Source organism: Panthera onca, chromosome B4 (assembly GCF_046562875.1).
Source record: "Panthera onca isolate mPanOnc1 chromosome B4, mPanOnc1 haplotype 2, whole genome shotgun sequence".
Taxonomy (NCBI): domain Eukaryota; kingdom Metazoa; phylum Chordata; class Mammalia; order Carnivora; family Felidae; genus Panthera; species Panthera onca.
In genome coordinates, this window is record NC_138345.1 from 119043526 (window position 1) to 119068060 (window position 24535).

A 24535-nucleotide genomic window follows, 5' to 3' on the forward strand; every position below is an offset into this window, starting at 1 on the left:
GGCTCGAACCCACAGACTGCGAGATCATGACCTGAGCCAAAGTCGGATGCTCAACTAACTGAGCCACCCAGGCACTCCTTATTTCTACTATTTTTAATGCTGAAGAGTCCATTCTTATTTCTTTAGAAGAGCACTGTGTTCTTGTTTCAGAGATGTAATACCTTCTTTGAGGATGGGTGGATATATAAATAATGTACAAATTATACATATAATACACATATGTATATATGTGTATATATATATATATATATATACACACACACACACATAATTTTTTCCTCAAAATTGCATTTTCCTGCATAGTTGCTATTTCTTCCAAGTTTTTTTTTTTTTTTTTCTGTGTGGTTGCTTTGGCCTCTTATTTTAAATGTCTTCCTCAGCTGTGTGGTGATACTAGCCACCAGAGGTGGACACTAAAAGGCTGATTGAAAGCTCTGCATGTTGACTGAGACCTTTTCTGAAAAGTAGTCTGGATGGGGAATCTTTGTTGTCAGTATCTTTAGGTGTTTTGTCATGTACTTGTCAGATTACTAGAGAAGAAACTTCTGGTCTTTCTGCCTGGAGGTTATAAATCTGGCTGACAGGTTCTTAGAGCTAAGTGGGGAGGAGAACTGGGGGGTAGCTGTAGGGTCTCGTCATTTAGTGTGTAAACCTTCACTGGATCCCTCTGTTCTCAAAACTATAATTCTGTCCTCAGTTGTGCTGGTGCCCTTTAATTTAGAGTCTTCTTTCTGGTCTATTCCCATTGTCTGTAGGAGCATTTTCTACACTTGATTCTCTCTCTCTTTTTTTATAGTAACTTTGTTTCATTCAATGATTGTTCTTTTCTTTTTTACACAAAATTAGTTTTCCTGAACTTTTTGAAGGAGTAGATAAGGCCAACGTTTCTAGCTTTATAGCTCTACAGCTTCTCCTTCTGTTGTTTTCATGAAACATTAAAAACATGGCCTTGTTCTTATGAGATTGCTTTGCTCTATCCTCTTCCTTTGTTTTTTTTTGTTTTTTTTTTTACACCTTCACTTTCCTTTGCTGCCAAAATCCTTGTTCCACTCAATTTGGATTCTATTCCCAGCAGTTTCTCCTCATTAGTATAGGATTATCCTGGTTAATTTTGAGAGTTCATAGGTCCCAGACTGCTCCATCCCTTCCAGACTGGACCATAGTTGCCTTGCATTCAGTGTCTGCTGCTGCTGTCCCATTGGTCCACTGAGCTTTCCAGTGAATGTACTTGGCTCTTTTGGAATTCTCTTTTTAGGTTTGTCAGACTTTCCATACTTCTCTATACTTTCCACATAGATGCTGGGATGCAAGTCTTGCAGCTCTCAGTTTGTCCCTACTCACTTGTATCTTGGGGTTTATGGGAATACTTTGTCATAACAGGGTCATAACAGTTAACAGGGTCTTGTTGTCAGAGTTGTCTGTGCATTTTTGGTTTTGGTATTGCAGTTGCTTTGTCCACTTTTAATGGAGGCTTCAGGGAGATTAAAAAAAAAACAAAACTCACCTGCACTGTTGCCATCTTCCCAGAATTCCTAATAGTTCTGGTCCTATGCCCATCCTCATTCCCACCTCTGGATGTACTCAGTGACCTAAGTTTCTGAACAATTGGTGAATTCTGTACTGTCAGTTTTGTGGCTTCGGTTTTTCCCTAATGCTTTTAGGATTCTGTTTTCTTGGTTCTGCTATTCTCTATTTCTTGGTTCTGCTCTTTTCTTGGTTCTATCATTCTGCTTTTCAGGCTCCAACATTTTTGTTCCTACTCCCTTTAGCTTGTCATTGTAGTAGGGTTTTAGAAGTGAAGGAGATATAAATACATATGTTCAATAGAAGTTACTGTATGTTCTTTCATTTAACATGTGTTTCTTGCATTAGCAATATTTACAGTATTTAAAACTCTTTTGACAGGGTGCCTGGTTGGCTTATTTGGAAGAGCATGTGACTGTTGATCTCGGGGTCGTGAGTTCAAGTCTTACATCAGGGATAGAGATTACTTAAATAAATAAAAACTATTTTGAAAAAAATATTTTTATGTTATGTCTTTGTGAGTTCTATATGATTGGAATGAAATTTGGTTTCAGTGCAGAAAGTTACTATAGGCTCCCATGATATTGTTATTAGCATTAGCTATGAAACTCAGTGTAATATTCACCTTTCTTCCTCTCCAGATTGCTTTGAAATGGGTGAAACTAAACTACATCTGATGAGATTCTGTTGAGACCTTGTATAGTTTTGTATAGACCTTGTATAGACCTTGTATAGTTTTTCTGTCAGAAGCTAAAATCATAGGTTTAATGACCTGCTTGAACATCAGGTATTCTCAGCCAGAGAGAGAAATAATTTCTAGGAATATTTTTAGGTTCAGAGTTAGATTATTTTAGAAATAGGAGTTAAGTGGTGTTTCATCCTCTTTTTCTGCTCTATCCAGAATACTTCTTACATTTAAAATGTTTTAGTATAGGGGCGTCTGGGTGGCTCAGTCGGTTAAGTGGCCGACTTTGGCTCAGGTCATGATCTCGTCGTGGTCCATGAGTTCGAGCCCCGCGTTGGACTCTGTGCTGACAGCTCAGAGCCTGGAGCCTGTTTCGGATTCTGTGTCTTCCTCTCTCTGACCCTCCCTGTTCATGCTCTGTCTCTCCCTGTCTCAAAAATAAATAAAACGTTAAAAAAAATTTAAAAAAAATTAAATGTTTCAGTATATATTCATGTAACAAAACTCTTGCTGGGTATTTTGAAGAATTGACTGGTTGGGTTTTTATTTTAACTTTTTAATAAATAATTAATTGGAAGTTTATGCCCCAGCCCTCTTTGTTGAGGTGTGACAAAATTGTATATGTTTTGAACATACATTATGATTTGATATACACACATTGTTAAATAATTACAGTGATCAAGTTATTTAATGAATCTACACACGTCACATAGTTATCATCTTGGAGGTTTATTTGATTCATTTTTGTATCCCCAGTGCCTAGAATTTAGCAGGAGTTCAGTAAATCTCTGTTGAGCTGAACCAAAGTTATTTCCAAAATTTAAAAATCAATTCACTTGATTGATTATAGCACCTAGCATTGTAAAAATTGAGGTCTACCTTTGGTAGTTTTTGATCCTTTTTCTTGAGATAAATATAGCCCAAGTAGCAGCCATGTTCACCTGAGCTATGACACTATATTAATTCTTACAGGTATAAGAAGATTCTTCAGCATTTTTAAAATTTAAATTTTACCATTTATATAGCTGAAAACATTCTGTAGTGTACATACATTGCAAAAATTATAGCTCATGGTAGGGACATCCCCAAACTCAATACATTTGGTTAATGCTGGTGAAAGTTTAGCTGTTATATAAGGTAATTCAGTTAGTACAGTGTGTTTGAGTCCAGTAAAAAAGGTGTCCCTGTCATCACTGCCTTATCAGAAAGCTTTTGCAACAAACCGCTAAGGCTGTTCTTAATCTTTCCTCAGTCATTGTCAAACTTTTTGTTCTATCTGCTCAGGAAGGATCTCTGACTTCTTGACGCGGAGGGCAGCAGCAAGATTGAACATTGAATCAGACACAGCTGGGAATGGCAGTACTGGTCACTGAGGAAGAGCTGTTAATAGTAGTCACTGATTCTCAATTGCAGTAATGCCCAGAAAGTAGGAGCAACCCAGAAAGTTCCTAGTGGAAATGATCTAGGTGTATTTTATGCTTAGTTACACAGGGTGCCTTTCTTTTCTGATATGGTTTGGGGAGCCAGAGAAACCTCTCTTTATTCTCCTCCTCAACATGTCTCCTTGAGTTCTTAAAATGCTGAAATTCCTAATACATTCTCTTCAAAATTCCTCTCATTTCTAACTCCTCTTCTAGGGTCCCCTTGCTCTCATACAGATACCCTGCTCCTGATATCCTCCTTCTGTAAATGAGCACTTGGAGACAGAAGAGATAGAGATCTGAGAGCCAGGGCTCGGTGGTGGTGGGGGGTGCGGGGGGGCTGCTTAAGTGTGGAGGATAAAGGAGTAAAGAAAGGGGATAAGAGAAGTGTCATTTCTTTTATAGTTTTGCCTAAGCCTGACAGGAAAAGCCTAAAGATATTTCTACTATTGAACCTTCACCAGTCAAAAACTTGACCCAGACTATCACTAATGTGCATACCTGTGGTGGTTACTGATTTTTCTTTATCTTTTTATTCCTGATGTTAAAAATTAGAAGAAAAATCTGTTCTAGTCTACTTGATTGCCCACAGCTCAGAAGTCCAACTTCATCAAGCCCACTGGACTTATTATTTTTTTAATATCTTCCCAACCTTATTTTTCTGATTCTTCTGCATATCCTGTATTTCAGCCAGATTGAGCTATAAACTGGTCCTCATAATCTTTCCATGTTTTCCTGTTCCTGTGCTTTAACTTAAACATTCATTGCCTTTATTTGAAAAGCCCTTCTCAGGTTGTGAATCATACTTCCAGCCCATACCTTACCTCAAGCCTACTTTGAATGCACTGTCTCCATCATTTCAATTTCTTCTCTTCCTTTTGTGCTTGAGGAATTCTTCCTGGAGCTCCATATGGAAAATAATGTACTATATCACTTTGTCAATTTGAGGATTGCATTAAGGGGATATTTAATATCTCTAAAACTTAGACATTCTGTGACTTGGTTTGAAGCTGCTCTAGTCAGCTGACCTTCCCAGGCATTAGGGCCCGTAGGACTCAGTAACTTCAGTGGAGCTAGTATGTATGTATGTATGTATGTATTTATTTATTTACATCCAAGTTAGTTAGCATATAGCGCAACAGGGATTTCAGGAGTGGATTCCTTAATGCCCCTTAACCATTTAGCCCACCCCCCCCCCAATCCCTCCAGCAGCCCTCTGTTCTCCATATTTAAGAGTCTCTTATGTTTTGTCCCCCTCCTTGTTTTTATATTATTTTTGCTTCCCTTCCCTATGTTCATCTGTTTTGTATCTTAAATTCTTCATATGAATGAAGTTGTATGATATTTGTCTTTCTCTAATTTTGCTTAGCATAATACCCTTTAGTTCCATTCAAGTAGTTGCAAATGGCAAGATTTTGATTGCCGAGTAATACTCCATTCGTGTGTGTGTGTGCGCGTGCGCCTGTGTATACACACATATACATACCACGTCTTCTTTATCCATTCATCTGTTGATGGACATTTGGGCTCTTTCCGTACTTAGGCTATTGTTGATAGCGCTGCTATAAACATTGAGGTGCATGTGCTCCTTTGAAACAACATACCTGTATCCCTTGGGTAAATACCTAGTAGTGCAATTGCTGGATCATAAGGTAGTTCTATTTTCAATTTTTCGAGAACCTCCATACTGTTTTCCAGAGTAGCTGTACCAGTTTGCATTCCCACCAGCAGCGCAAAAGAGATCCTCTTTCTCTGCACCCTCGCCAACATCTGTTGTTGCCTGAGTTGTTGATGTTTGCCATTCTGACGGGTGTGAGGTAGTATCTCATTGTGGTTTTGATTTGTATTTCCCCGTTGATGAGTGACGTTGAGCATTTTTTCATGTGTCGGTTGGCCATCTGGATATCTTCTTTGGAGAAGTGTCTATTCATGTCTTTTGCCCATTTCTTCTCTGGATTATTTGGTTTTTGGGTGTTGAGTTTGATAAATTCTTTATAGAGTTTGGATACTAACCCTTTATCTGATAATGTCATTTGCAAATATCTCCTCCCATTCCGTCAGTTGCCTTTTAGTTTTGCTGATTGTTTCCTTCGCTGTGTAGAAGATTTTTATTTTGATGAGGTCCCAATAGTTCATTTTTGCTTTTGTTTCCCTTGCCACTGGAGACGTGTTGAGTAAGAAGTTTCTGTGGCCAAGGTCAGAGAGGTTTTTGCCTGCTTCCTCCTTGAAGATTTTGATGGCTCCCTGTCTTACATTTAGGTCTTTCATCCATTTTGAGTTTATTTTTGTGTATAGTGTAAGAGTGGTCCAGGTTCATTTTTCTGCATGTGGCTGTCCAGTTTTCCCAGCACCACTTGCTGAACAGACTGTCTTTATTCCATTGGATACTCTTTCCTACTTTGTCAAAGATTAGTTGGCCATACATTTGTAGGTCCATTTCTGGGTTCTCTATTCTGTTCCATTGATCTGAATGTCTGTTCTTGTGCCAGTACCATACTGTCTTGATGATTACAGCTTTGTAGTATAGCTTGAAGTCCGAGATTGTGATCCCTCCAGCTTTGGTTTTCTTTTTCAAGATTGCTTTGGCTATTCTGGATCTTTTTCTGCTTCCATATATACTTTAGGATTGTTTGTTAGTGGAGCTAGAATCTTCAGTCTTGGCCTAACTTGCAGGGCTTAGGAAACTGTGAATATGTAATGGGGATACTTTTCTCTGGAAAATTTAATTGGATGGAGAGCTCACTAGCATATTGCGGCTTTTCTCTATCTTCTGGTGTAATTAATTGCTCTCCAAGAAACTGAAGAAAGTGATTTTTTTTCTAAAGATTTAATTTGTTTAGAGAGAGTGTGAACAGCGGAGAGGGGCAGGAGGAGAGAGAGAGAATCTCAAGTAGGCACCACACTCAGCCCAGAGTCCAACATGGGGCTCTATCCCATGACCCTGGGATGACCTGAGCTGAAATCAAGAGTCAGATGCTCAACTGACTGAGCCACCCAGGCACGGAAAATGAGTTTTATTTAGGAGGAAACATATTTTATTTTGTCACTTAGGTTAATTAATCCCAGCTTTTCTCTTCTTGGTCTCTAAAATGGGAACACCCTATTTTTTTCTTGGTATTCTTCTTCGGTTTTCTTTTTTTATTAATAATTTATGTATTTTTTAATTTACATCTAAGTTAGCATATGGTGTAACAATGATTTCAGGAGTAGATTCCTTAATGCCCCTTACCCATTTAGCCCATCCCCCCTCCCACATACCCTCCAGCAACCCTATTTGTTCCCTATGTTTAAGAGTCTCTTATCTTTTGTCCCCTTCCCTGTTTTTATATTATTTTAGCTTCCTTTCTCTTATGTTCATCTGTTTTGTATCTTAAAGTCCTCATATGAGTGAAGTCATATGATATTTATTTGTCTTTCCCTGAGTAATTTCACTTAGCAGTATTCTTCTTTATTTTACTGAAATGCCATGAGGATAAAAGATGTTAGGCTATTGAGCACATACTACCCCACTCCTCCAATGGGATATCATGGGAAGAGGGTTATAACAGACTTACTTCTTTGATAATTAGGTGTGGAATTGGCAATCAGAGGAATATGTCTTTCTACAAGCCCATCAGGAAACAGTGAAAGACTTTAGGCTCTTGAAAAATTCAAGACTGCTTTCCTGGTCATTTGATGGAACAGTGAAGGTAATTTGAAGCACAAGGTTTTTTTGTTTTTGTTTTTAAAGTATTCTGATATTGTAATGATTATATTGTGATAGCTAAAAGCAGATGGGTGGTAAGTAACTACCTAAATTTTTAAATTTCTGTTTTCTCATGGCTGTTTTCTGTTTACTGCGATCACCTTCATCTGTGTGTTTAAGGGCACTTAAAGAGGTCAGAACAACCATTGTGCTAAAGCTCTTATTTTATAGATAATATATTCTAGATGATTATGCTCAGTAATACAAAATGTTCTTTTTCTAATTTTTTTTAACGTTTATTTATTTTTGAAGGAGAGAGAAAGAGTGTGAGTAGGGGAGGGTCAGAGACAGAGGGAGACACAGAATCCAAAGCAGGCTCCAGGCTCTGAGCTGTCAGCACAGAGCCTGACACGGGGCTCACACTCACGAGCTGTGAGATCATGACCTGAGCCAATGTCAGATGCTTAACCGACTGAGACACCCAGGTGCCCTCAAAATGTTCTTAAAAGTGCCAACTTCTGTATTTCTTTTTGAAGGTGTGGAGTATTATTACTGGAAGAATAGAAAAAGATTTTGTCTGTCACCAAGATACAGTACTTTCTTGTGATATTTCTCCTGATGCTACTAAGTTTTCATCTACATCTGCTGACAAGACTGCAAAGGTAGGTCAGTTAGTTGAAATATGCATGTATAAAAGTTAGGTATTGGTTATTTATTATGAGTCCAAATGATGTATAAAACACTAAGTGTCTATGTGTGTGTCCCGTTTTGTGGGTTTTTGACAGATGCCCATTGACGTTTAGTGTGTCAAATAGATTAAATGAATAACATTGAGGACTTTTGATTTCTGCCTTACTAATGACTTTTTTATCTATTACTGATAAAATGCAATTTCTACCATATATCATAGGTGGGAAAAAGCACTGAAAGGGATTTACATTTAATTGCGTATCCATTGTAAAAGTTTATGCAATTAATGTAAGTTGATACTTTGGAAAATAACATTCCAGTGAAATGCTGCCTGGTTGGGGACATTGACTATCCATTCTCTTCTTTTTTATCCATCTTTGTTAATGACCTCATTACCCATTTTTCCAAACTACAAACCTTGGAATTGGCTGGACTCTGTCCTGTCTTTCATGTTCTGTTGATTACTTCTCAGTGTTTCTTGGCTCATTCTTCTCCTCCTTATCCCACTCCATAAGATTTGGTCTCCTCCTTCATTGGTGAACCTTTCTTTGGTCTGTGCCTCCTCCAGTTTATGTTTCTTGCTACTGCCTGAATCTCCTGTTGAAATACCTTCTGTGACTTGATGGTTTTTATGCCAGACTCCTATGCCCTTGACCGTCTCTTTCTGCCGCATTGTTCCTTCTGTGCCAGGCTACTTTTAACTCCATCTTTTGTGCACTCAGTTAACTTTGGCATGACACAACTTCTCTTTTTTTACCTCGAAGCATTATGACTCATTCTTTCAGAGGTAGGTTTGATGTCCACTTTTCAGTGAACCCTTTCCTGCCTGTCAGGCAGGGTTAGCTGCTCTACCTTCAGTGTTCCAGATTACTCCAGTTTCTTAGAGCATTTACTTCATGTAACTATTCACTTAATGATTCGTAAATCTGTATACCTGATTATAGAGTTTTCAAGGACAGGGAGGGTATCCAGTTCATCTTTATACCACCAGTTCTTAGCTCACGGTGTCTGGAACATGGCAATTACAGTACATTCTTATTAAATGGTGATGACATTGAACCACAAAGAATATTGGAAAGAAATAAACAGTATTTTGGCTGCCAAGACAGTAAGATAGTGATCTTTAAAGAACACTTGTCATATATTAGGCCTTGTGCTAGAATTTCACTATTATCTCACTTAATCTTCACACCATAGGTACTATTATCCAATTGTACAGGTGCAGAAATGAAAGCTAGAGAAACTTATATGAGTTGTCAGTACAAGGGAGCCAGGACTCACACTCAAGTTGGCTCTACTCTGTAGACTGTTCTTAACTGATTTGCTATTCCTTTTACGTCTAAAGTTAAAGAAGCTGTGATTTTGGTCCTTGAGCTTAAGTTATTAACATAAGTAATTACAGGGAAGATAAGGAAAAAACAATGTTGCAAGTTGAGACTTGGGCCTCTAATGAAAATTTATTTAACTGTTGAATGTTAGAACTTCCATATGATTGAATTTATGGCTAGTCAGCCCCAAGACAGGGTTTGCAGGTACTTACTTTGAGTGTATTTACTATTCTTAAACAATCTTAATTGCTTTCCAGATTTGGAGTTTTGAACTTCTTTCCCCTCTTCATGAGCTGAGGGGCCACAAAGGCTGTGTGCGCTGCTCTGCCTTCTCTGTGGACAGTACCCTGTTGGCGACTGGAGATGACAATGGAGAAATCAGGGTAGGGTGTTTGCTGACATGAAAAAGCGCTGCTCTTTCTGTAGCTTTGGTTAGTGCTCTGTACCACATGGGGGACCTTTGTTAATGTGACTGAGAAGTACAGGCCCTGGGGTTCTGGTTGGGTGAGACCTTGTTTGCTTTATTTCCTGTGCACAGTGTGTTCACAGCTGCGCTCCTCTGCAGGAAAGAATTAGTTTTAGTTAGAATGAAGTGTATGAGTTAGGGTTTGTGGGGGCACCTGGGTGGCTCAGTCAGTTAAGCATCCAAATCTTGATCTCTGCTTGGGTCTTGATCTTTGGGTTGTGAGTTCAGGCCCCATGTTGGGCTCTATGCTGGGCATGGAGCCTACTTAAAAAAAAAAAGAAGAAGAAAAAAAGAATACAGTCTCTGAATGTGAGGATGCAAATTCCTGAGCTGTTTGCACTTGGTTGTCTGCTTTTAGCTTGAGAATGATTCATTGGGATTCTTGGACCTGAACCAAAGGTTGTTTAGAGTGGCAGAATTTGAATAAAATAATTTTATAAATCATTAAGTAGATTATAAATGAATTGCAAATTCTGCTCTTTTGAGCACTGAAAGAATCACTTTCTGGGTGAGCCACCCAGACACCCTGTGACTATATCCATTGGATAGTCAACATTTATAGTGTGGCCTATTACAGTCCTCATGGGATTGCCTGCCTCTGGTTGTGTTAGAAGGATTGGGCAGTTGATGGGAAAAATTTGGGTGTTGGGATGGCTGTTTTAGTAACCAGTGTATTTGAAGAACGTCTTTTTTTTTTTCTTTTTTTACAAAGGAAGATTTAAAATTCATGAGAGAGTATTCAGTTTGCAGGAATAGAGGAATTATCAGATGGTCTTTCCAGGAAAATTAAGATTCTCCTGCTTGAGGGCTAAGTAACCAATCTTCTCTGTACTGTTCTAATAAATGCCATGTCAACTGAAGTGGCAGGGCTGCTTTGGGAACATTCATTTTGCTCTGACTTCTCATCTTAGATGAAGAGGGCTCCTTTACTGGTTATGAAGGAGTATTTCATTTTTCAGAAACGCTTGAGGAAACCAATTCTCTTTAATTTATTTTTTAATTTTTTTAATTAAAAAATTTTTTTAATGTTTATTTTTGAGAGAAAGAGAGCGTGTGTTGGGGGAAGGGCAGAGAGAGAGAGGAGACACAGAATTCAAAGTAGCCTCCAGGCTCTGAGCTGTCAGCACAGAGCCTGATGTGGGCTCGGGCTTGAATTCAAGAACTGTAAGATCACGACCCGAGCTGTAGTCGGCCACTTAACCCACTGAACCACCTAGCTGCCCCAAATTCTCTTTCTTTAAATGCATGTCATTTAAAATTTTTTCTTGGGGCGCCTGGGTGGCTCAGTCGGTTAGACGTCTGACTTCGGCTCAGGTCATGATCTCACGGTCCGTGAGTTCGAGCCCCGCATCGGGCTCTGTGGTGACAGCTCAGAGCCTGGAGCCTGTTTCGGATTCTGTGTCTCCCTCTCTCTCTGCCCCTCCCCTGTTCATGCTCTGTCTCTCTCTGTCTCAAAAATAAATAAATGTTAAAAAAAAAAAAAAAAATTAAAATTTTTTCTTTAGTACATTAAACAAAAAGTTTTTTTCCTTGATTATTTAAAATGTAGCTGTAGTAATTTTTTTCTCTCTCTGTATATATGTATCTCTGATATTTAGCTATCTTACTAAATTCTAATGAGTCTGTCCATTTGATTTTCTTGGATCAAATGTTTCTAGGAAAACATTTACAAATGATGGTTTTGGTCATTTTCCTTTGCTGTTTATGCCTCTTTTTCTTACTCTGTTGTGCATTTATTATTAGAGTACTGCCCGTGTATTAATTATCACTGGAAATAAATGGAAATATTAGCATCTGTGATTGGGTTGTTCATAAGGATCTAGTAAAATCTTTATATATATTTGTATCTTTATATATGTGTGTATGTGTATACACACACACACACACACGTAAAACCTTAAGGCACTTAGTGTTTAAATATGTTTGAATGACTTTAGGTGTTTGAATGACCTCTGTCAGCATTTTTCATGGTAGATCCTGCCCTAGAATTCTATTTTTTTTTTTTTAATAGTTTGTTAAGCCTTTTTTGTTTACTCCTTGCTTCTCCCATTATTCTCTTACTAAATGAAAAGGATCACAGTATTCTGACCAATTGTTCTAAGTTCTCTTGTTTTATTTTTTGGAATATGGTTAATGATAAATATTTTATTATTTTATAATAATTACATTTTTATTATAGTGAGTGGCATTTAAAAAATTGAACAGGAGAGAATGCAATCTAAAAAAATTCCTAAGGTATCACTGAATTGTAATTATATTTTTGAGAAAGATTTCCAAATATGTTCCAGATTAGATGGATAGATATATAAAACTTCTGGGTGACCTTGTTAATGCATTGTGTATTTTGTTTGTGTAGATATGGAATGTCTCAAATGGTGAGCTGCTTCATTTATGCGCTCCGATTTCAGTAGAAGAAGGAGCTGCTACCCATGGAGGCTGGGTGACTGACCTTTGCTTTTCACCAGATAGCAAAATGCTTGTCTCTGCTGGAGGATATCTTAAGGTAAGAGTTCCTCAAAGACTGTGAAAGAAAAGAACAGCCTGTGTACTACTTTCCAAGCTATTTTCACTTCCTGTTTCTCAGTTGGGCCTCATACAACCCAGCAGAATGGAAGGGCAGTGACTGTTATCCTCATTTGGCCTAGATGAGACAGATCTGCAAGGCTACTTTCCTCAGTTCTCTTGGAAGTTTCGATGACAGTGTTAGGGATGTTCTCTGTACACAGCTCTCATACTGCCCCATACTTAGATGATCAGAATGACTAGAAAGTTGGGTGTTTAACTTAATTTTATTTTCCACTGATGGTTAACTATTTTGGTTGAAAGTCTTGAATTATTTGTGAAAAAAATTTGTGAAATTTCCTTTTTTTCCCCTTAAGTTTATTTATTTATTTTGAGAGGGAGAGAAACAATCCCAAGCAGGCTCCACACTGTCATTGCAAAGCCCAATGTGGGGCTTGAACTCACGAACTGTGAGATCATGACCCGAGCAGAAACCAAGAGTCGGACTGTTAACTGACTGAGCCACCCAGACACCCTGTGAAATCTCTTAGGTACTACTAGTAGCATTTGTAATAATAGTAGCAACAGTATATTGCTTTATTTTATAGCCTACAAAATGCTTTACTTACATCATCTCATAAGCCAGCTTTGTAAGCTTAAATTTCATTATCCTTGGCTTATAGATGAGGAAACTGATGTTCATTGCGTGTGTTGTGGTGCCTCCGGGTCCTTTTTTGGTGCTTGCATGTATTTATCCACTCGGTACGAATGTGTTCTGTGCCCACTGTGTGCTAAGACACTGCTATATGGCACAGTGTTTTAAGACTTGGTTTTGTCTTTCAGTGACGTATAGTCTGGGGAAAGCAGATAGTGAATAAATAGTCTGTAAAGTATAGGAGGGTTCTGGGACATGTGTGCATAAAGATGGAGTTAGCAGAGGCTTCGTAGGGAGGGGGATGCTTGCAGTGAGTCTTTTGAATGGTGGTACATTTGTGAAAGGGTTGAAGATACTATAGTACTGACCACTTAAAATAGATCCCTAATAAATTAGATCTTATAATACTTTTATTTCTTACTGAAAAAATTCAAGTGTAGGAAATGATTCTGATTAATTGTCTGACACAGTATAGGTGTTCAAAAATATTTGAATAAATGAATTTAAGTTTTTGGTTATATGAGACCCACATAATTACAGTTTTACTCAACATAAAAATGTACCTTATAAGAAAGAAGACAGTTTTTAGCTCTGTGAGAGGATGTTTGTTACAAACCCTTTTTGAGTTGCATTGAGAATGCACTGCTATTTATAAAATGTTGCATTAAACTATACCTTTTTGGTATAGTTTATTTAGTTACTGGGAGGGATCTTGAAACTGTCACCATCTATTTTCCTTTAATGTAAAGATAAACTGAGACTCTTAGTCTGCTCTGAGGATGATGCTTGGAGGAGCAGCATTGTGATCTTTGGGTTGGAAGCAGGGGGCCTTGAGTCCATTACCTGTTGAAAAACATAATTGCTCAACTTTGACACTGAGCTTCTGGAGACCATGTCATTTGATACTCTGGGCCCCAGAGAAGGCTGTCACATAATCATGAATCTGGCTTATAAGGTGTGATAGCAATCAATGACAGGATTCCCAGAGTTCTTGGAGAACCTTGAAACAGAGCAACAGAATAGATGTCTGTACTGTAGAGGCTATGTCTTAAGGGAGTAAGAACCCATAGCCTATACATTCAGTCTGTATATTTAAATGACAGTCAAGCTGTTCTTCCCTCTGGTTTGATTACTAGCATGGTTAAACTGATTATGATATAGCCCAGCCTGCATCTACTCAGCATGTTAATGAGACTATCAAAAGCACAGAGCAAATTAGAAGTAAAAAGGAACAGCTGCTGTAGTGTCCAAAGGAATGAGCCTTTTGAGTCTGTTTACTAAAGAATCTAAGCTATATAAATCGAATGTCAGTAGGGTAAAGTAGATATCCAGTAGCTAAAAAGCTCTTAACTTTCAAAATGCTTTCTTTTTTTTTTTTTAAAGTTTATTTATTTTGAGAAAGAGAGAGCACGAGTGGGAGAAGGGCAGAGAGAATCCCAACCAGGCTCTACACTATCAGCCCAGAGTCCAACGCGGAGTTCGATCTCACAAACCATGAGATCATGACCTGAGTCGAGATCAAGAGTTGTATACTTAACTAGCTAAGCCACCCAGGCAGCCCTCAAAATTATTTCTATCATAAAGTTAAAAAATAATATAATGTAGCTGTTTACTTGTGTAATGCCATAGAATACATAAGTTAGAATGATAGGAAGTCGACATTAATTCATACTTACGAGAAGAAAGCTGGTTTGAAATGTGGAATACATGGTGATAAAAGCAGGTGTGCCATTATATAGAGGAAAGAGAATGTAATAGGAGAGTGAGCCAGGGCAGATTGCCCAAAGGCAAAGCCTGTCTCTGCCACCCATTAGCTTTGTGATTTTGCATGAGATTATTTAATCTCTCTATGCTTTGATTTTCTTATTTGTAAAAATGGGTATAATAATAAACTCTAGCTCATAGAGTTGGGATGGTTAAAGGAGTTAATGCATGTAAAGCACTCATACATAGAGTCACATAGTGTACCTTGAGTAAATGTTAGATATTTTTAAAAATTCACTTTATTTCTTTTTTAAAAAATTTTAATGTTTTATTTATTTTTGAGAGAGACAGAGCACAAGCAGGGGAGGGGCAGAGAGAGGGAGACACAGAATCTGAAGCAGGCTCCAGGCTCTCAGTTGTCAGCACAGAGCCCGACACAGGGCTTGAACTCACGAGCCACGAGATCATGACCTGAGCCCAACTTGGATGCTTAACTAACTGAGCCACCCAGGCGCCTCAAATTCACTTTATTTTTTAGAGCAGTTTTAGGTTCACAGCAAAATTGAGCAGAAAGTACAGAGTTCTCATATACCTCCTGCCCCCACACGTGCACAGGCTTCCTCCACTGTCCATAGATTATCAAGAGAGTGGTACATTTGTTACAATTGATGAACTTACACTGGCGTGTCATTAGTACCACTCTTGGTGTTGTTCATTCTGTGAATTTTGACAAATGTATAATGACATGTGTCTACCATTGTAGTATCATACAGAATAGTTTCATTGCCCTAAAAATTCCCTATATTAGCTATTTCTTTTATTAAAAAAATTTTTTTTAAGTTTATTTATTTTTGACAGAGACAGAGTGCAAGCATGAGCTGGGGAGGGGCAAAGAGAGAGGGAGACACAGAATCCGAAGCAGGCTCCAGGCTCCAAGCTGTCAGCACAGGGCCTGATGCAGGGCTCGAACTCACGAACTGTGAGATCATGACCTGGGCCGAAGTTGGACGCTTAACTGACTGAGCCACCCAGGCGCCCCTATATTAGCTATTTTTAATGTCATTGTTTTTTAGTCAGTATTCAACTTAGTGGCTTGATACAATGTTTCTAAGCAGAGTGGTTTGTTTCAGTAGAGGGAAAGGTAGTGGCACTAGATTAGGTACCAGAAACAGTTCTGCTTCTGCCACCTGCTAGCAGTATCATCTTAGGTGACAAGGCCTTTCTTCTCTAAGAACCCTGGCTTCCGTATTTGTAAATGAGGCAGTTGATCTAGGTGATCTTTAAGGGCCTTACTATCTGTGTGATTTGTTTCTAGGGAATGGAAAGTAATGAATTTTCTCTCAAGTAGGTGGAATGTGTCCTGTGCAGTCTTGATTACATTGCTATTTTATAAAGCAAAATCGCCACTTCTGGAAAATTTCAAGTTACTACAAGTTGCTTTAGTGAGGTTTACTAAAGTCCATGGGGTATACTTTTACCAGTTACTATTACTGAGGAAACACGAATAGTTTACCCAGTCAAGCACAGAATGTTAGGCACTGCCCCCAGTTACAAAAATGAGTGACACCATTATTTTGTTCATGATACTCTGAATCTTGATGTACCTGATGCCTTTTCAAAAGGTGTTTATGTTCATTGTCTCTTTTACCCTCATTTTAGCTGTGAGATACATGGGTAAGCTTTATGAATATCTCCATTTGGTAAATAGCTGTAAACACTATTATAATTTGACCAAATTCAGTGATCAGGAGGAGAAAGGAAGGATTGGCCGGAGCACCTGCTGCATGCAGTTAAGATGTTTAATATTTATTTAGCAAATAAATGTATAGACTCTTATATAGAGCAACATGGTCATAGGCTCTTGAATCATCCTGATTAAAAGGAAGATTAAGCTGGGGCTCCTGGGTGGCTCTGTCGGTTAAGCACCGACTTTGGCTCAGGTCATGATCTCACATTTCGTGAGTTTGAGCCCTGCTTTGGGCTCTGTGCTGACATCTCAGAGCCTGCTTCAGATTCTGTGTCTCCCTCTCTCTCTGCCCCTTCCCCACTTGTGCTCTGTCTCTCTCTGTCTCTCAAAATAAATAAACATTAAAAAAATTTTTTTTAATTAAAAAAAATTTAAAAATGAAGATTCAGTAGAGAGAACATTCTGTCTGGTGTCCTATAATAAGAAATAGTCTCAGTGTCTATCAGAATACCAGTCTGTGTCTGCAAAGGAGCATTTTAATTTTTTTAATTTTAATTTTAATGTTTATTTGTGAGAGAGACAAGGTGCAAACGGGGAGGGGCAGAGAGAGAGGGAGACAGATTCTGAAGCAGGCTCCAGGCTCTGAACTGTCAGCACAGAGCCTGATGCGGGGCTTGAACTCATGACCTGCAAGTTCATGACCTGAGTCGAAGTCAGAGGCTTAACTGACTCAGCCACTCAGGCACACCTGCAAAGGGGCATTTTTAAAGAAAACAGGGTTATTCTTTTCATTCTACTAAGAAAGATATGCAGGCGGCAGAGTTCAGTGCAGTCATGGCCATAGTTTACTTTGTATAGCCTTGTGTTTGTAGCTTTCTGTAGGCTGCACGTTTTTCCAGCATACCTTGCAGTGGGGTTAGGTGTTGCATAACTGTGGGGCAGTCACCAGGATTAATCAGGAAATAGTGACTAGGTTGTTAATATTAAACCTCAGACATTTTTCCTACAGTTTGCCGAAGTTTGGGAGTGGGGAGATGATAGAGTGAAGGACCTGGCTGGCACTAACTGCAATTGTCACACAGAGTAATTACCAGTCTAATGAGAATTTTGTTTTTCTCTGAACAGTGGTGGAGTGTTGACACTGGGGAATCCTCACAGACCTTCTACACAAATGGAACCAATCTTAAGAAAATACACGTGTCTCCTGACTTCAAAACATATGTGACTGTTGATAATCTTGGTATTTTATATATTTTACAGATGTTAGAGTAAAGTAGTTAAGGAATAATGTAGTTGAACTCTTTAATTTTGAATTGGAAAAAAATTCTATTGAAACTTCTGTATTTCAACTTTTTATAAAGCTGTGAATTGTTTTGCAGTACTGCATTCATTATGAAAGTGTTTGTGGTTGGGTGAATAATATTAATGTAGCCTTTTCCCAAACGAACACACCTTTAATCTTGTTTTTCATAATCATCATCATTATTGTTAACAGTTTGTCCTTAAGATGCAAATGAAAATGTAAATATGTACCTTGTTATACTGTTGGTAAAATTCTCTCTTGATGCATTCAAATTGGTTGACATAATTAATGAGAATAATTTGAAGGAAATATGTATTTTAATGCTATTATTATGCAGGCTGTGCCTCAGGGTAGCAGGCCTGCTTTCTGAACCACATTACCCCAAGGGGTATAGTTCTCCCAATTACAATCTTGAAGCTTATTTGCACCCCTTAAATTTGCTTTAAAAATATTATGTTTGTGTGCATAGTTTGCAGCATTTCCTTAAATTCACTAGATAAGTGAGTGTTGGATTTCAAAAGTTCTTGTGAAGCAAAAATCATAGGACTACCTTTTTCTCACTAGCTAATGGCAGCCCTGTGCTGCCACTGGACTCTAGTTGTCAATTTTTGAGTTGGGTGCTGTCTTGCTTGCTCTGGTTTTTAACCAGACTTGTTACTTGACTGAACTTGACCTTCCTTTATAAAATTTTTTTTTTTATTTCAAGAGAGAGTGAGAGAGAGAGCCAGCGAGCATATGCACATGTGTGTGTGTAGGGGAGGAGCAGAGAGACAGGGAGAGAGAGAATCCCAAGCAGGCTCCACACTTAGCACAGAGCCTGATGCAGGCGCTCAGTCCCATGAATTGTGAGATCATGATCTGAGCTGAAATCAAGAGTCGTCACTTAACCAATTGAGCCACCCAGACACCCCTGAACTCGACGTTGCTTAATCCTCAACTTTCTTCTTTTCTTTTTTTACAGTTGAATTTTTGTAAATTAGAATAATTGGAGAGGACCAATTTTCATTATGTTCTAGCAGAATTTTTCTAAGAAATATAAAATAGTAAAAAATCATTTTCTTCTAAGTCTGCTTACTCAGATGAATGGCATCTGTTTACTCAGATGAATTTCGAGAGAATTCTCTATGCTTTTCTATGTAGTAACAGAAGAGTCCTCGTGAATCTGGAAACTGGTCTGTCTTCCAACTGGTATTCTTCTCTCTTTTGTTCCCTTTCTTCCTCCCTCTTTCCCTCCCTCCTTCCCTCCCTCCCTCCAAGGTTAATCAGGAAAGGTAGCTCTTAACAGAGAAAAAGTATATCAGCATCAGTAACTAGCTTTTTTGACTTCCTGATTAGGAATTTTAATTGCATTAAAGCTGCATTTTTGCCTGACAATACATTATTAAGGGAAATGGCAATAAATTAATAGATGTGGTTCACATAAGAATAACCAAAATTCAAGAATTTTGCTGCTGCAGCAGAAAGTAAATCAAATGAATATTAGTGTTAACAGGTAAGCAGTGAGCCAGTTTCTGTTGTTGGTGTGTATTAGATGTGGTATAGATAGGGGGCCTAGACCACTCCGGATGTATTTTAGATTAGATATTACTATTTAGCATTTGAGGCAGTCATAAGTATAACGAATACAATCTTTTACATTGTTAAGGAGGTTCAGCTGTTTGGTTTTTTATGATGGGTTGAGGTACTAATTTATAGGCTTACTGTGATTTCAGCAAATGTGATGTGAAGATCTTAATTTTATGAAAAAAATTATGTAAATGATGTACTTAGAGTAAACCATAGTTTGATTTGCATACAATGTTTAGAAACTATAGCTCAGACTATAACGTATTAACTTTTGGAATTAAAAGCCACTTGACTGTTAAACTATAGAACAGACATTTGGCTTTTACTTTTGATTGGCCCTTGTCTTCAAATAAAAAGAAAAGTGGGAAGAAAAGGTAATGACAAAAAGGCAATATCAAAAAGATGAGAAGACAAGGTAACTTGAGGGAAGAAGAGAAACCCAATATGAGGGAGCTATATGTTTCATGGCAGCTCAAGTGGTCAGTCAAGGGGAGGATTTTGTTTTGTACTTGCAGATGAGCATTTTCAAGCATTTTCCCTTGCTTTGTTTTTTGTAATGGAAATTACATTGCATTTTGTATATATAAGGATTTTTTTTTACATTGTATGTGTCTTGTATGGTTTGAAAATTCTTAGTTTTATATTTATGATACAAGTCACACAATTTCTTTTGCCTTGGTATACATTTTAATACATGAATTAAAAAATTTTATAAAAAATAAAATTCCTAAAATATTTTTGAAAAACATTTTCAGATTATTTCAGGCTCCTTGTCCTTTGTTGGTTAGAAAACAGATGTGAAAGATTCTTCAAACTAAAGCTACCATTCTTTCTATTGCTTTATCAACTATGTCTAATTCAATTTTATTAAAGTTTTATCTCCTCAGTTTATCTCTGATGATTGCTACCTGGTGTGGCTGTCATGGTGCATGGTGAAGATCCTGTAAAGAAGAGAATTAATTAATTTTTTTTCATTCAGTAAATATTTACTGAGATCTACCATGTATCTGGCATTTTTGTAGAAATTAGGTATATAAAAGTGAGCAGAAAAAAAAAGTGAGTCTTTGCCCTACTTCATTTCAGAGCCAGGGAGAGGCAGACAAAAAGTAAAATCTATAGTGTATTATAGTATGTATATATGGTATGTATAAATGAGGGGTTGGGAGCGTTACAGTTTTAGGTGGAGTTGCTCACTGAGAAGGTGACACTTGAGTACAGACCTGAAAGATGGAGGAGTGAGTCATACAGGAATCTGGAGAGATTCCCAAGCAGAGTGCACTAGGCACAAAGACAGAATAGTGGATGGGTTGGTCTGTTACAGAGCTGGCAAGAGGCTGGTGTGGCTGGCAAAGACTATGTGAGGGGAGTGTAACAAGAGGTGCATCACCATGTAGGGCCTCCTAGGCCAGTGTAAGTACTTTTACTTTGAGATAGGACCTACTGGAGGAGTTTGGGTAGTGGAGTGATCTGACTTAAGCTTTATTTTCTTTTATTTTTTAGAGAGAGTGTGAGCAGGAGAGAGGGGAAGAAAGAGAAAGAGAATTTTTAAGTTTGTTTGTTTATTTAGAGAGGCAGACAAAGAGGGAGAGCAAAAATCCCAAGCAGGTCCCATGCTGTCAGTGCAGAACTCAGTATGGGGCTCAAACTCACAAACTGTGAGATCATGGCCTGAGCTGAAATCAAGAGTTGGATGCTTAACCAACTGAGCCATCTAGGTGCCCTGAGAGAGGGAGAGGGGGAGAGAGACAGAGAGAAAATCTTAATTATGCTCCATGCTCAGCATGGAGTCTGATGCAAGGCTTGATCCCACGACCCTGGAATCATGACCTGAGCCGACATCAAGAGTCAGATGCTTGGGGCGCCTGGGTGGCTCAGTCGGTTAAACGTCCCACTTCGGCTCAGGTCATGATCTCATGGTCCGTGGGTTCGAGCCCCGCATCGGGCGCTGTGCTGACAGCTCAGAGCCTGGAGCCTGTTTCAGATTCTGTGTCTCCCTCTTTCTCTGACCCTCCCCTGTTCATGCTTTCTCTCTGTCTCAAAAATAAATGTTAAAAAAAAAAAAATTAAAAAGGAGAGTCAGATGCTTAACTGACTAAGCCACCCCCGTACCCCAAGATTTAATTGGTTCCTCTGGCAGTGGAAACCAATTGAGAATTGGTTGTAAAGGGGCACAGACAAGGGTGAAAGCAGGGATACCAGTGAGAAGCTTGCGCAATAATTCGGGTAAAATGAAGGCAGCCAGACGAGGGTGGCAGCAGTAGGGGTTGTGACAGTTGGATTTTGGATATATTTTAAAGATAATAGGATTTGCCAGTGGATTGGATAAAAGTTGTGAGAAAGACAAGAATGATACCAAGGTTTTAGCCACTTTGGCTTGAGCTATGGGAAGATTAGAATTGCCTTTAATGGAGGTGAAAACGATTATGAAAGGAGCAGGGTTTTGGACATAGCAAGTTTGAGATGGCCATTAGGCATCCAAGTGGGGATGTTGATTGAGTATTGGTGGTCAAATAAAAGGGTCTGGAGTTCATGGGAAAAATCTGTGATGCAGATACAAATCTGAGAGTTATCAGTGACTTTAAATACATCAAATGTATTTAAAACCACAGGATCAGATGAGATCAGCAGTGAAACAGGTATTGATAGACAAGACTGGAGTCCTAAGCTGGAGTCCAGGACAGTGTGAGGTTGGTGAGATGAAGGACCAGCACAGGAGACTGAGAAGGACCAGAAAGACTAAGAATTGCAGCTTGATGTGGTAAGTATAGTGAATGCAGTGGGCATGGGTCTTTTAATGTGGTCTTGGGCAAAATTTCTTTAGTGGTTTGTCTGTTCAGCCACCGGCCTATCCTGAATGGCTTCGGTATCTAGTGTGTGCCAAGAACTATTTTAAGCAGCAGCCAAGGCAATAAAGAAATACATTTTAGTTGTTGGGAGAGATTGAGGACAATGGATAATATGAAAAAAAAAATATCAGCAGTTGTCTTATATGTAAAATGGGTATCTGTTCTTCCTTCTCATGGTTGTCATAAAGATTTAATAAGGTAATGCTCATGAGGTACTTACCTCCATGCTTGGATGAAGAAAGTGCTCAATGAACATTTCTTGGTGTTATTCGGGTCTTGTCATCTTTGGCCTGGCAACAGTTCCCTGACTGCTGTCTCTTGTGCCACTCTGCTTTATTTTTCCAAAGTGCTCATTTTAATCTTGTCGCTTCTCTTTAAAACCCTGGACCTGCTCTGTGCTCTCTTGCTTCTTTGTATATGCTGTTCTCTCTCTTATACTGCCTTTCTCCAGCCTAATTTTTTTCCCTAATTCCTTCTTATCCTTCATATATTTTGAGATGACCCTTCTGCTGAAGGTTTGCCTTGCCCTCTCATAGTGCCTTCTTTTCTCCGCCATGACTTTTTATCACCCTGTATTGTTTACTTATTGGAGTCCCCGATTAGGTCATAAGCTCCATGAAGCCAGGTCTGTGTCTTTTATACCACATTTAACATAAGCCTGGCTCCAGTTGGAGCCTCAGTAAATAGTTGTTGAATGATTGAAATTCTTGTATATACGGTTGCATGTCCAGAGCACATTCTCTGTCCTCCCTCTGCGCCAGGATATCAAGAGGTTAATTAAAAAGTAGCATGTCACTAGCATTTTCTTTATCTTTCTGTTTTAGTTTGGCATTTTATTGTGAAGCATCGTTAGAGGAAAGTAAAACTTCACTTGAATAAAAGATTTGCTCCTAGATTATATGAAATGAATAAACATTTCCCTGAAGTGTTTAAGTTGGTAAGTATGGCAATCTATTATTCAACATTATGTTATTATAATTTACCTCCCGGCCTTTTGAGAAGGAGAAAATGATTTTCGAATAATTCTTGGTCTCTGAAGATTGTCACTTGAATAGATTTCCTTGCTCATAACCCCTGCCCTTAAGACCATGGAGATACTGTACAGTTATTTAAATGCCGGAATTAGAATATCAACTGCTATGGGGCTATGAGTATAACCATAGAATTACAACCACAGAATTATTGTGTAGTTGTGTATATTCATAGGGAAGGGGCAAAAAAAAAAAAAATATGCATCAAACGTGGGACTCATCAGAGACCAGGTCTTTGAAGTCATTTGGCATCAATAGTGTATTACTTCTAAGTCAGATGATGTAAGAAGACCAAAACTTGGGAAGTTTTCATTTCAATTATGATTCAGGAAAATGAGCTGCTGGTGTTCACTGTAAATTCATTTATGAGGTCAGGCCTTCAGAACTGGGAATACTGCTTATCACAGAAATTAAAACAGAAATCTACCTCTGTAATTTCCCATCACCCAGGGCAAGAATAACTAGAGAATGCCAGGCCCAGGTTTGGGTCTGGTGGTTCCGAGCAGCTGATCAAACTGGAAAGCACCCACAGCTGAATGAAGCCTCCTGCTTAGTACAGGGTGGCTGTTGTGAGTTGGAGCAAAGATTCTCACCATCCATTCAAATCTCCATTTTGTCCCCACTCAGGGGACTGCCCAGCTGTTATTTTATCTTCACAGTACTTTGAGTGGATTTGCAGACTGTGCAGTCCTAGCTTATAGAGGAAGAACTACACCCCAGGCAGTTAATCAGCGACAAAGCCAGGGCCACAGTCCAAATCTGATTTTCTTTTCTTTATAGAGAGACCCAGACCCACTGGGCTACAAGTGGAGTGGCGGTTTCAGTTGAAAGTGGAATCCTCCTGGGTTTATGGCAGATGAACACCAGTCCTAGGGGTCAAGGTTTAGGTTTCAGCAGCTGGGGAAGATTTGAGAGATCTGTGTTTCTCACCTCTGATTCATCTTCAATTAGTAGTGATTCTAAACCTTTCACCTTGTGTTGATTTGCCCCATTCTGTCAAATAACTTTCTGAGAACTAATAAATCCTTTTTTTTCAAGGAAACAGGGAGGAGCTTTTATTTATTTTTTTACCAGCATTTTATTGTGTCAGGCCCTATGCCAGGCACTTTATACATATTATTTAATTGAATCCTCACAACAAGGCTGTAAGGTATTATTTCTGTTGTCTAGATGTGGAAACAGCCACAGCAAAGTGGTAGAGCTAGGGTTTTGGTCCATGTAGTTGGCCTCCTCACCAAAGCTCCTGGGTGAGAGGATCCAGGAACGTCATTTCAATTATGCACTTAATTCATTATTCATTTCACCCATTCACGTCATGCATTGTGACTGATCCTAGGTCCTGAGCTGTCAGAGGTGGTCCCTGTACTTGAGGACCTTCTACTTTTGGTATTCTGGTTAACCCATCTCTATGTCAATAGAGATTGTTCTCTGAAAAGAATTTG

The 24535-nt window shown here is 38.7% G+C and overlaps 1 protein-coding gene across 2 annotated transcripts in view; it reads left to right on the forward strand.

The window, feature by feature from the left end:
- Positions 1-18104, forward strand: part of APAF1 (apoptotic peptidase activating factor 1) — an 89121-nt gene extending 71017 nt beyond the window's left edge. For both annotated transcript variants that reach the window (XM_060656677.3, XM_060656678.3), the window contains exons 23-27: positions 7200-7319; positions 7852-7977; positions 9591-9716; positions 12156-12302; positions 17473-18104. In XM_060656677.3, the coding sequence (XP_060512660.2) occupies positions 7200-7319; positions 7852-7977; positions 9591-9716; positions 12156-12302; positions 17473-17619 (666 nt within the window). In that variant the 3' untranslated portion in view covers positions 17620-18104. The remainder of the gene's footprint in view (positions 1-7199; positions 7320-7851; positions 7978-9590; positions 9717-12155; positions 12303-17472) is intronic.
- Positions 18105-24535: the final 6431 nt, after the last annotated feature.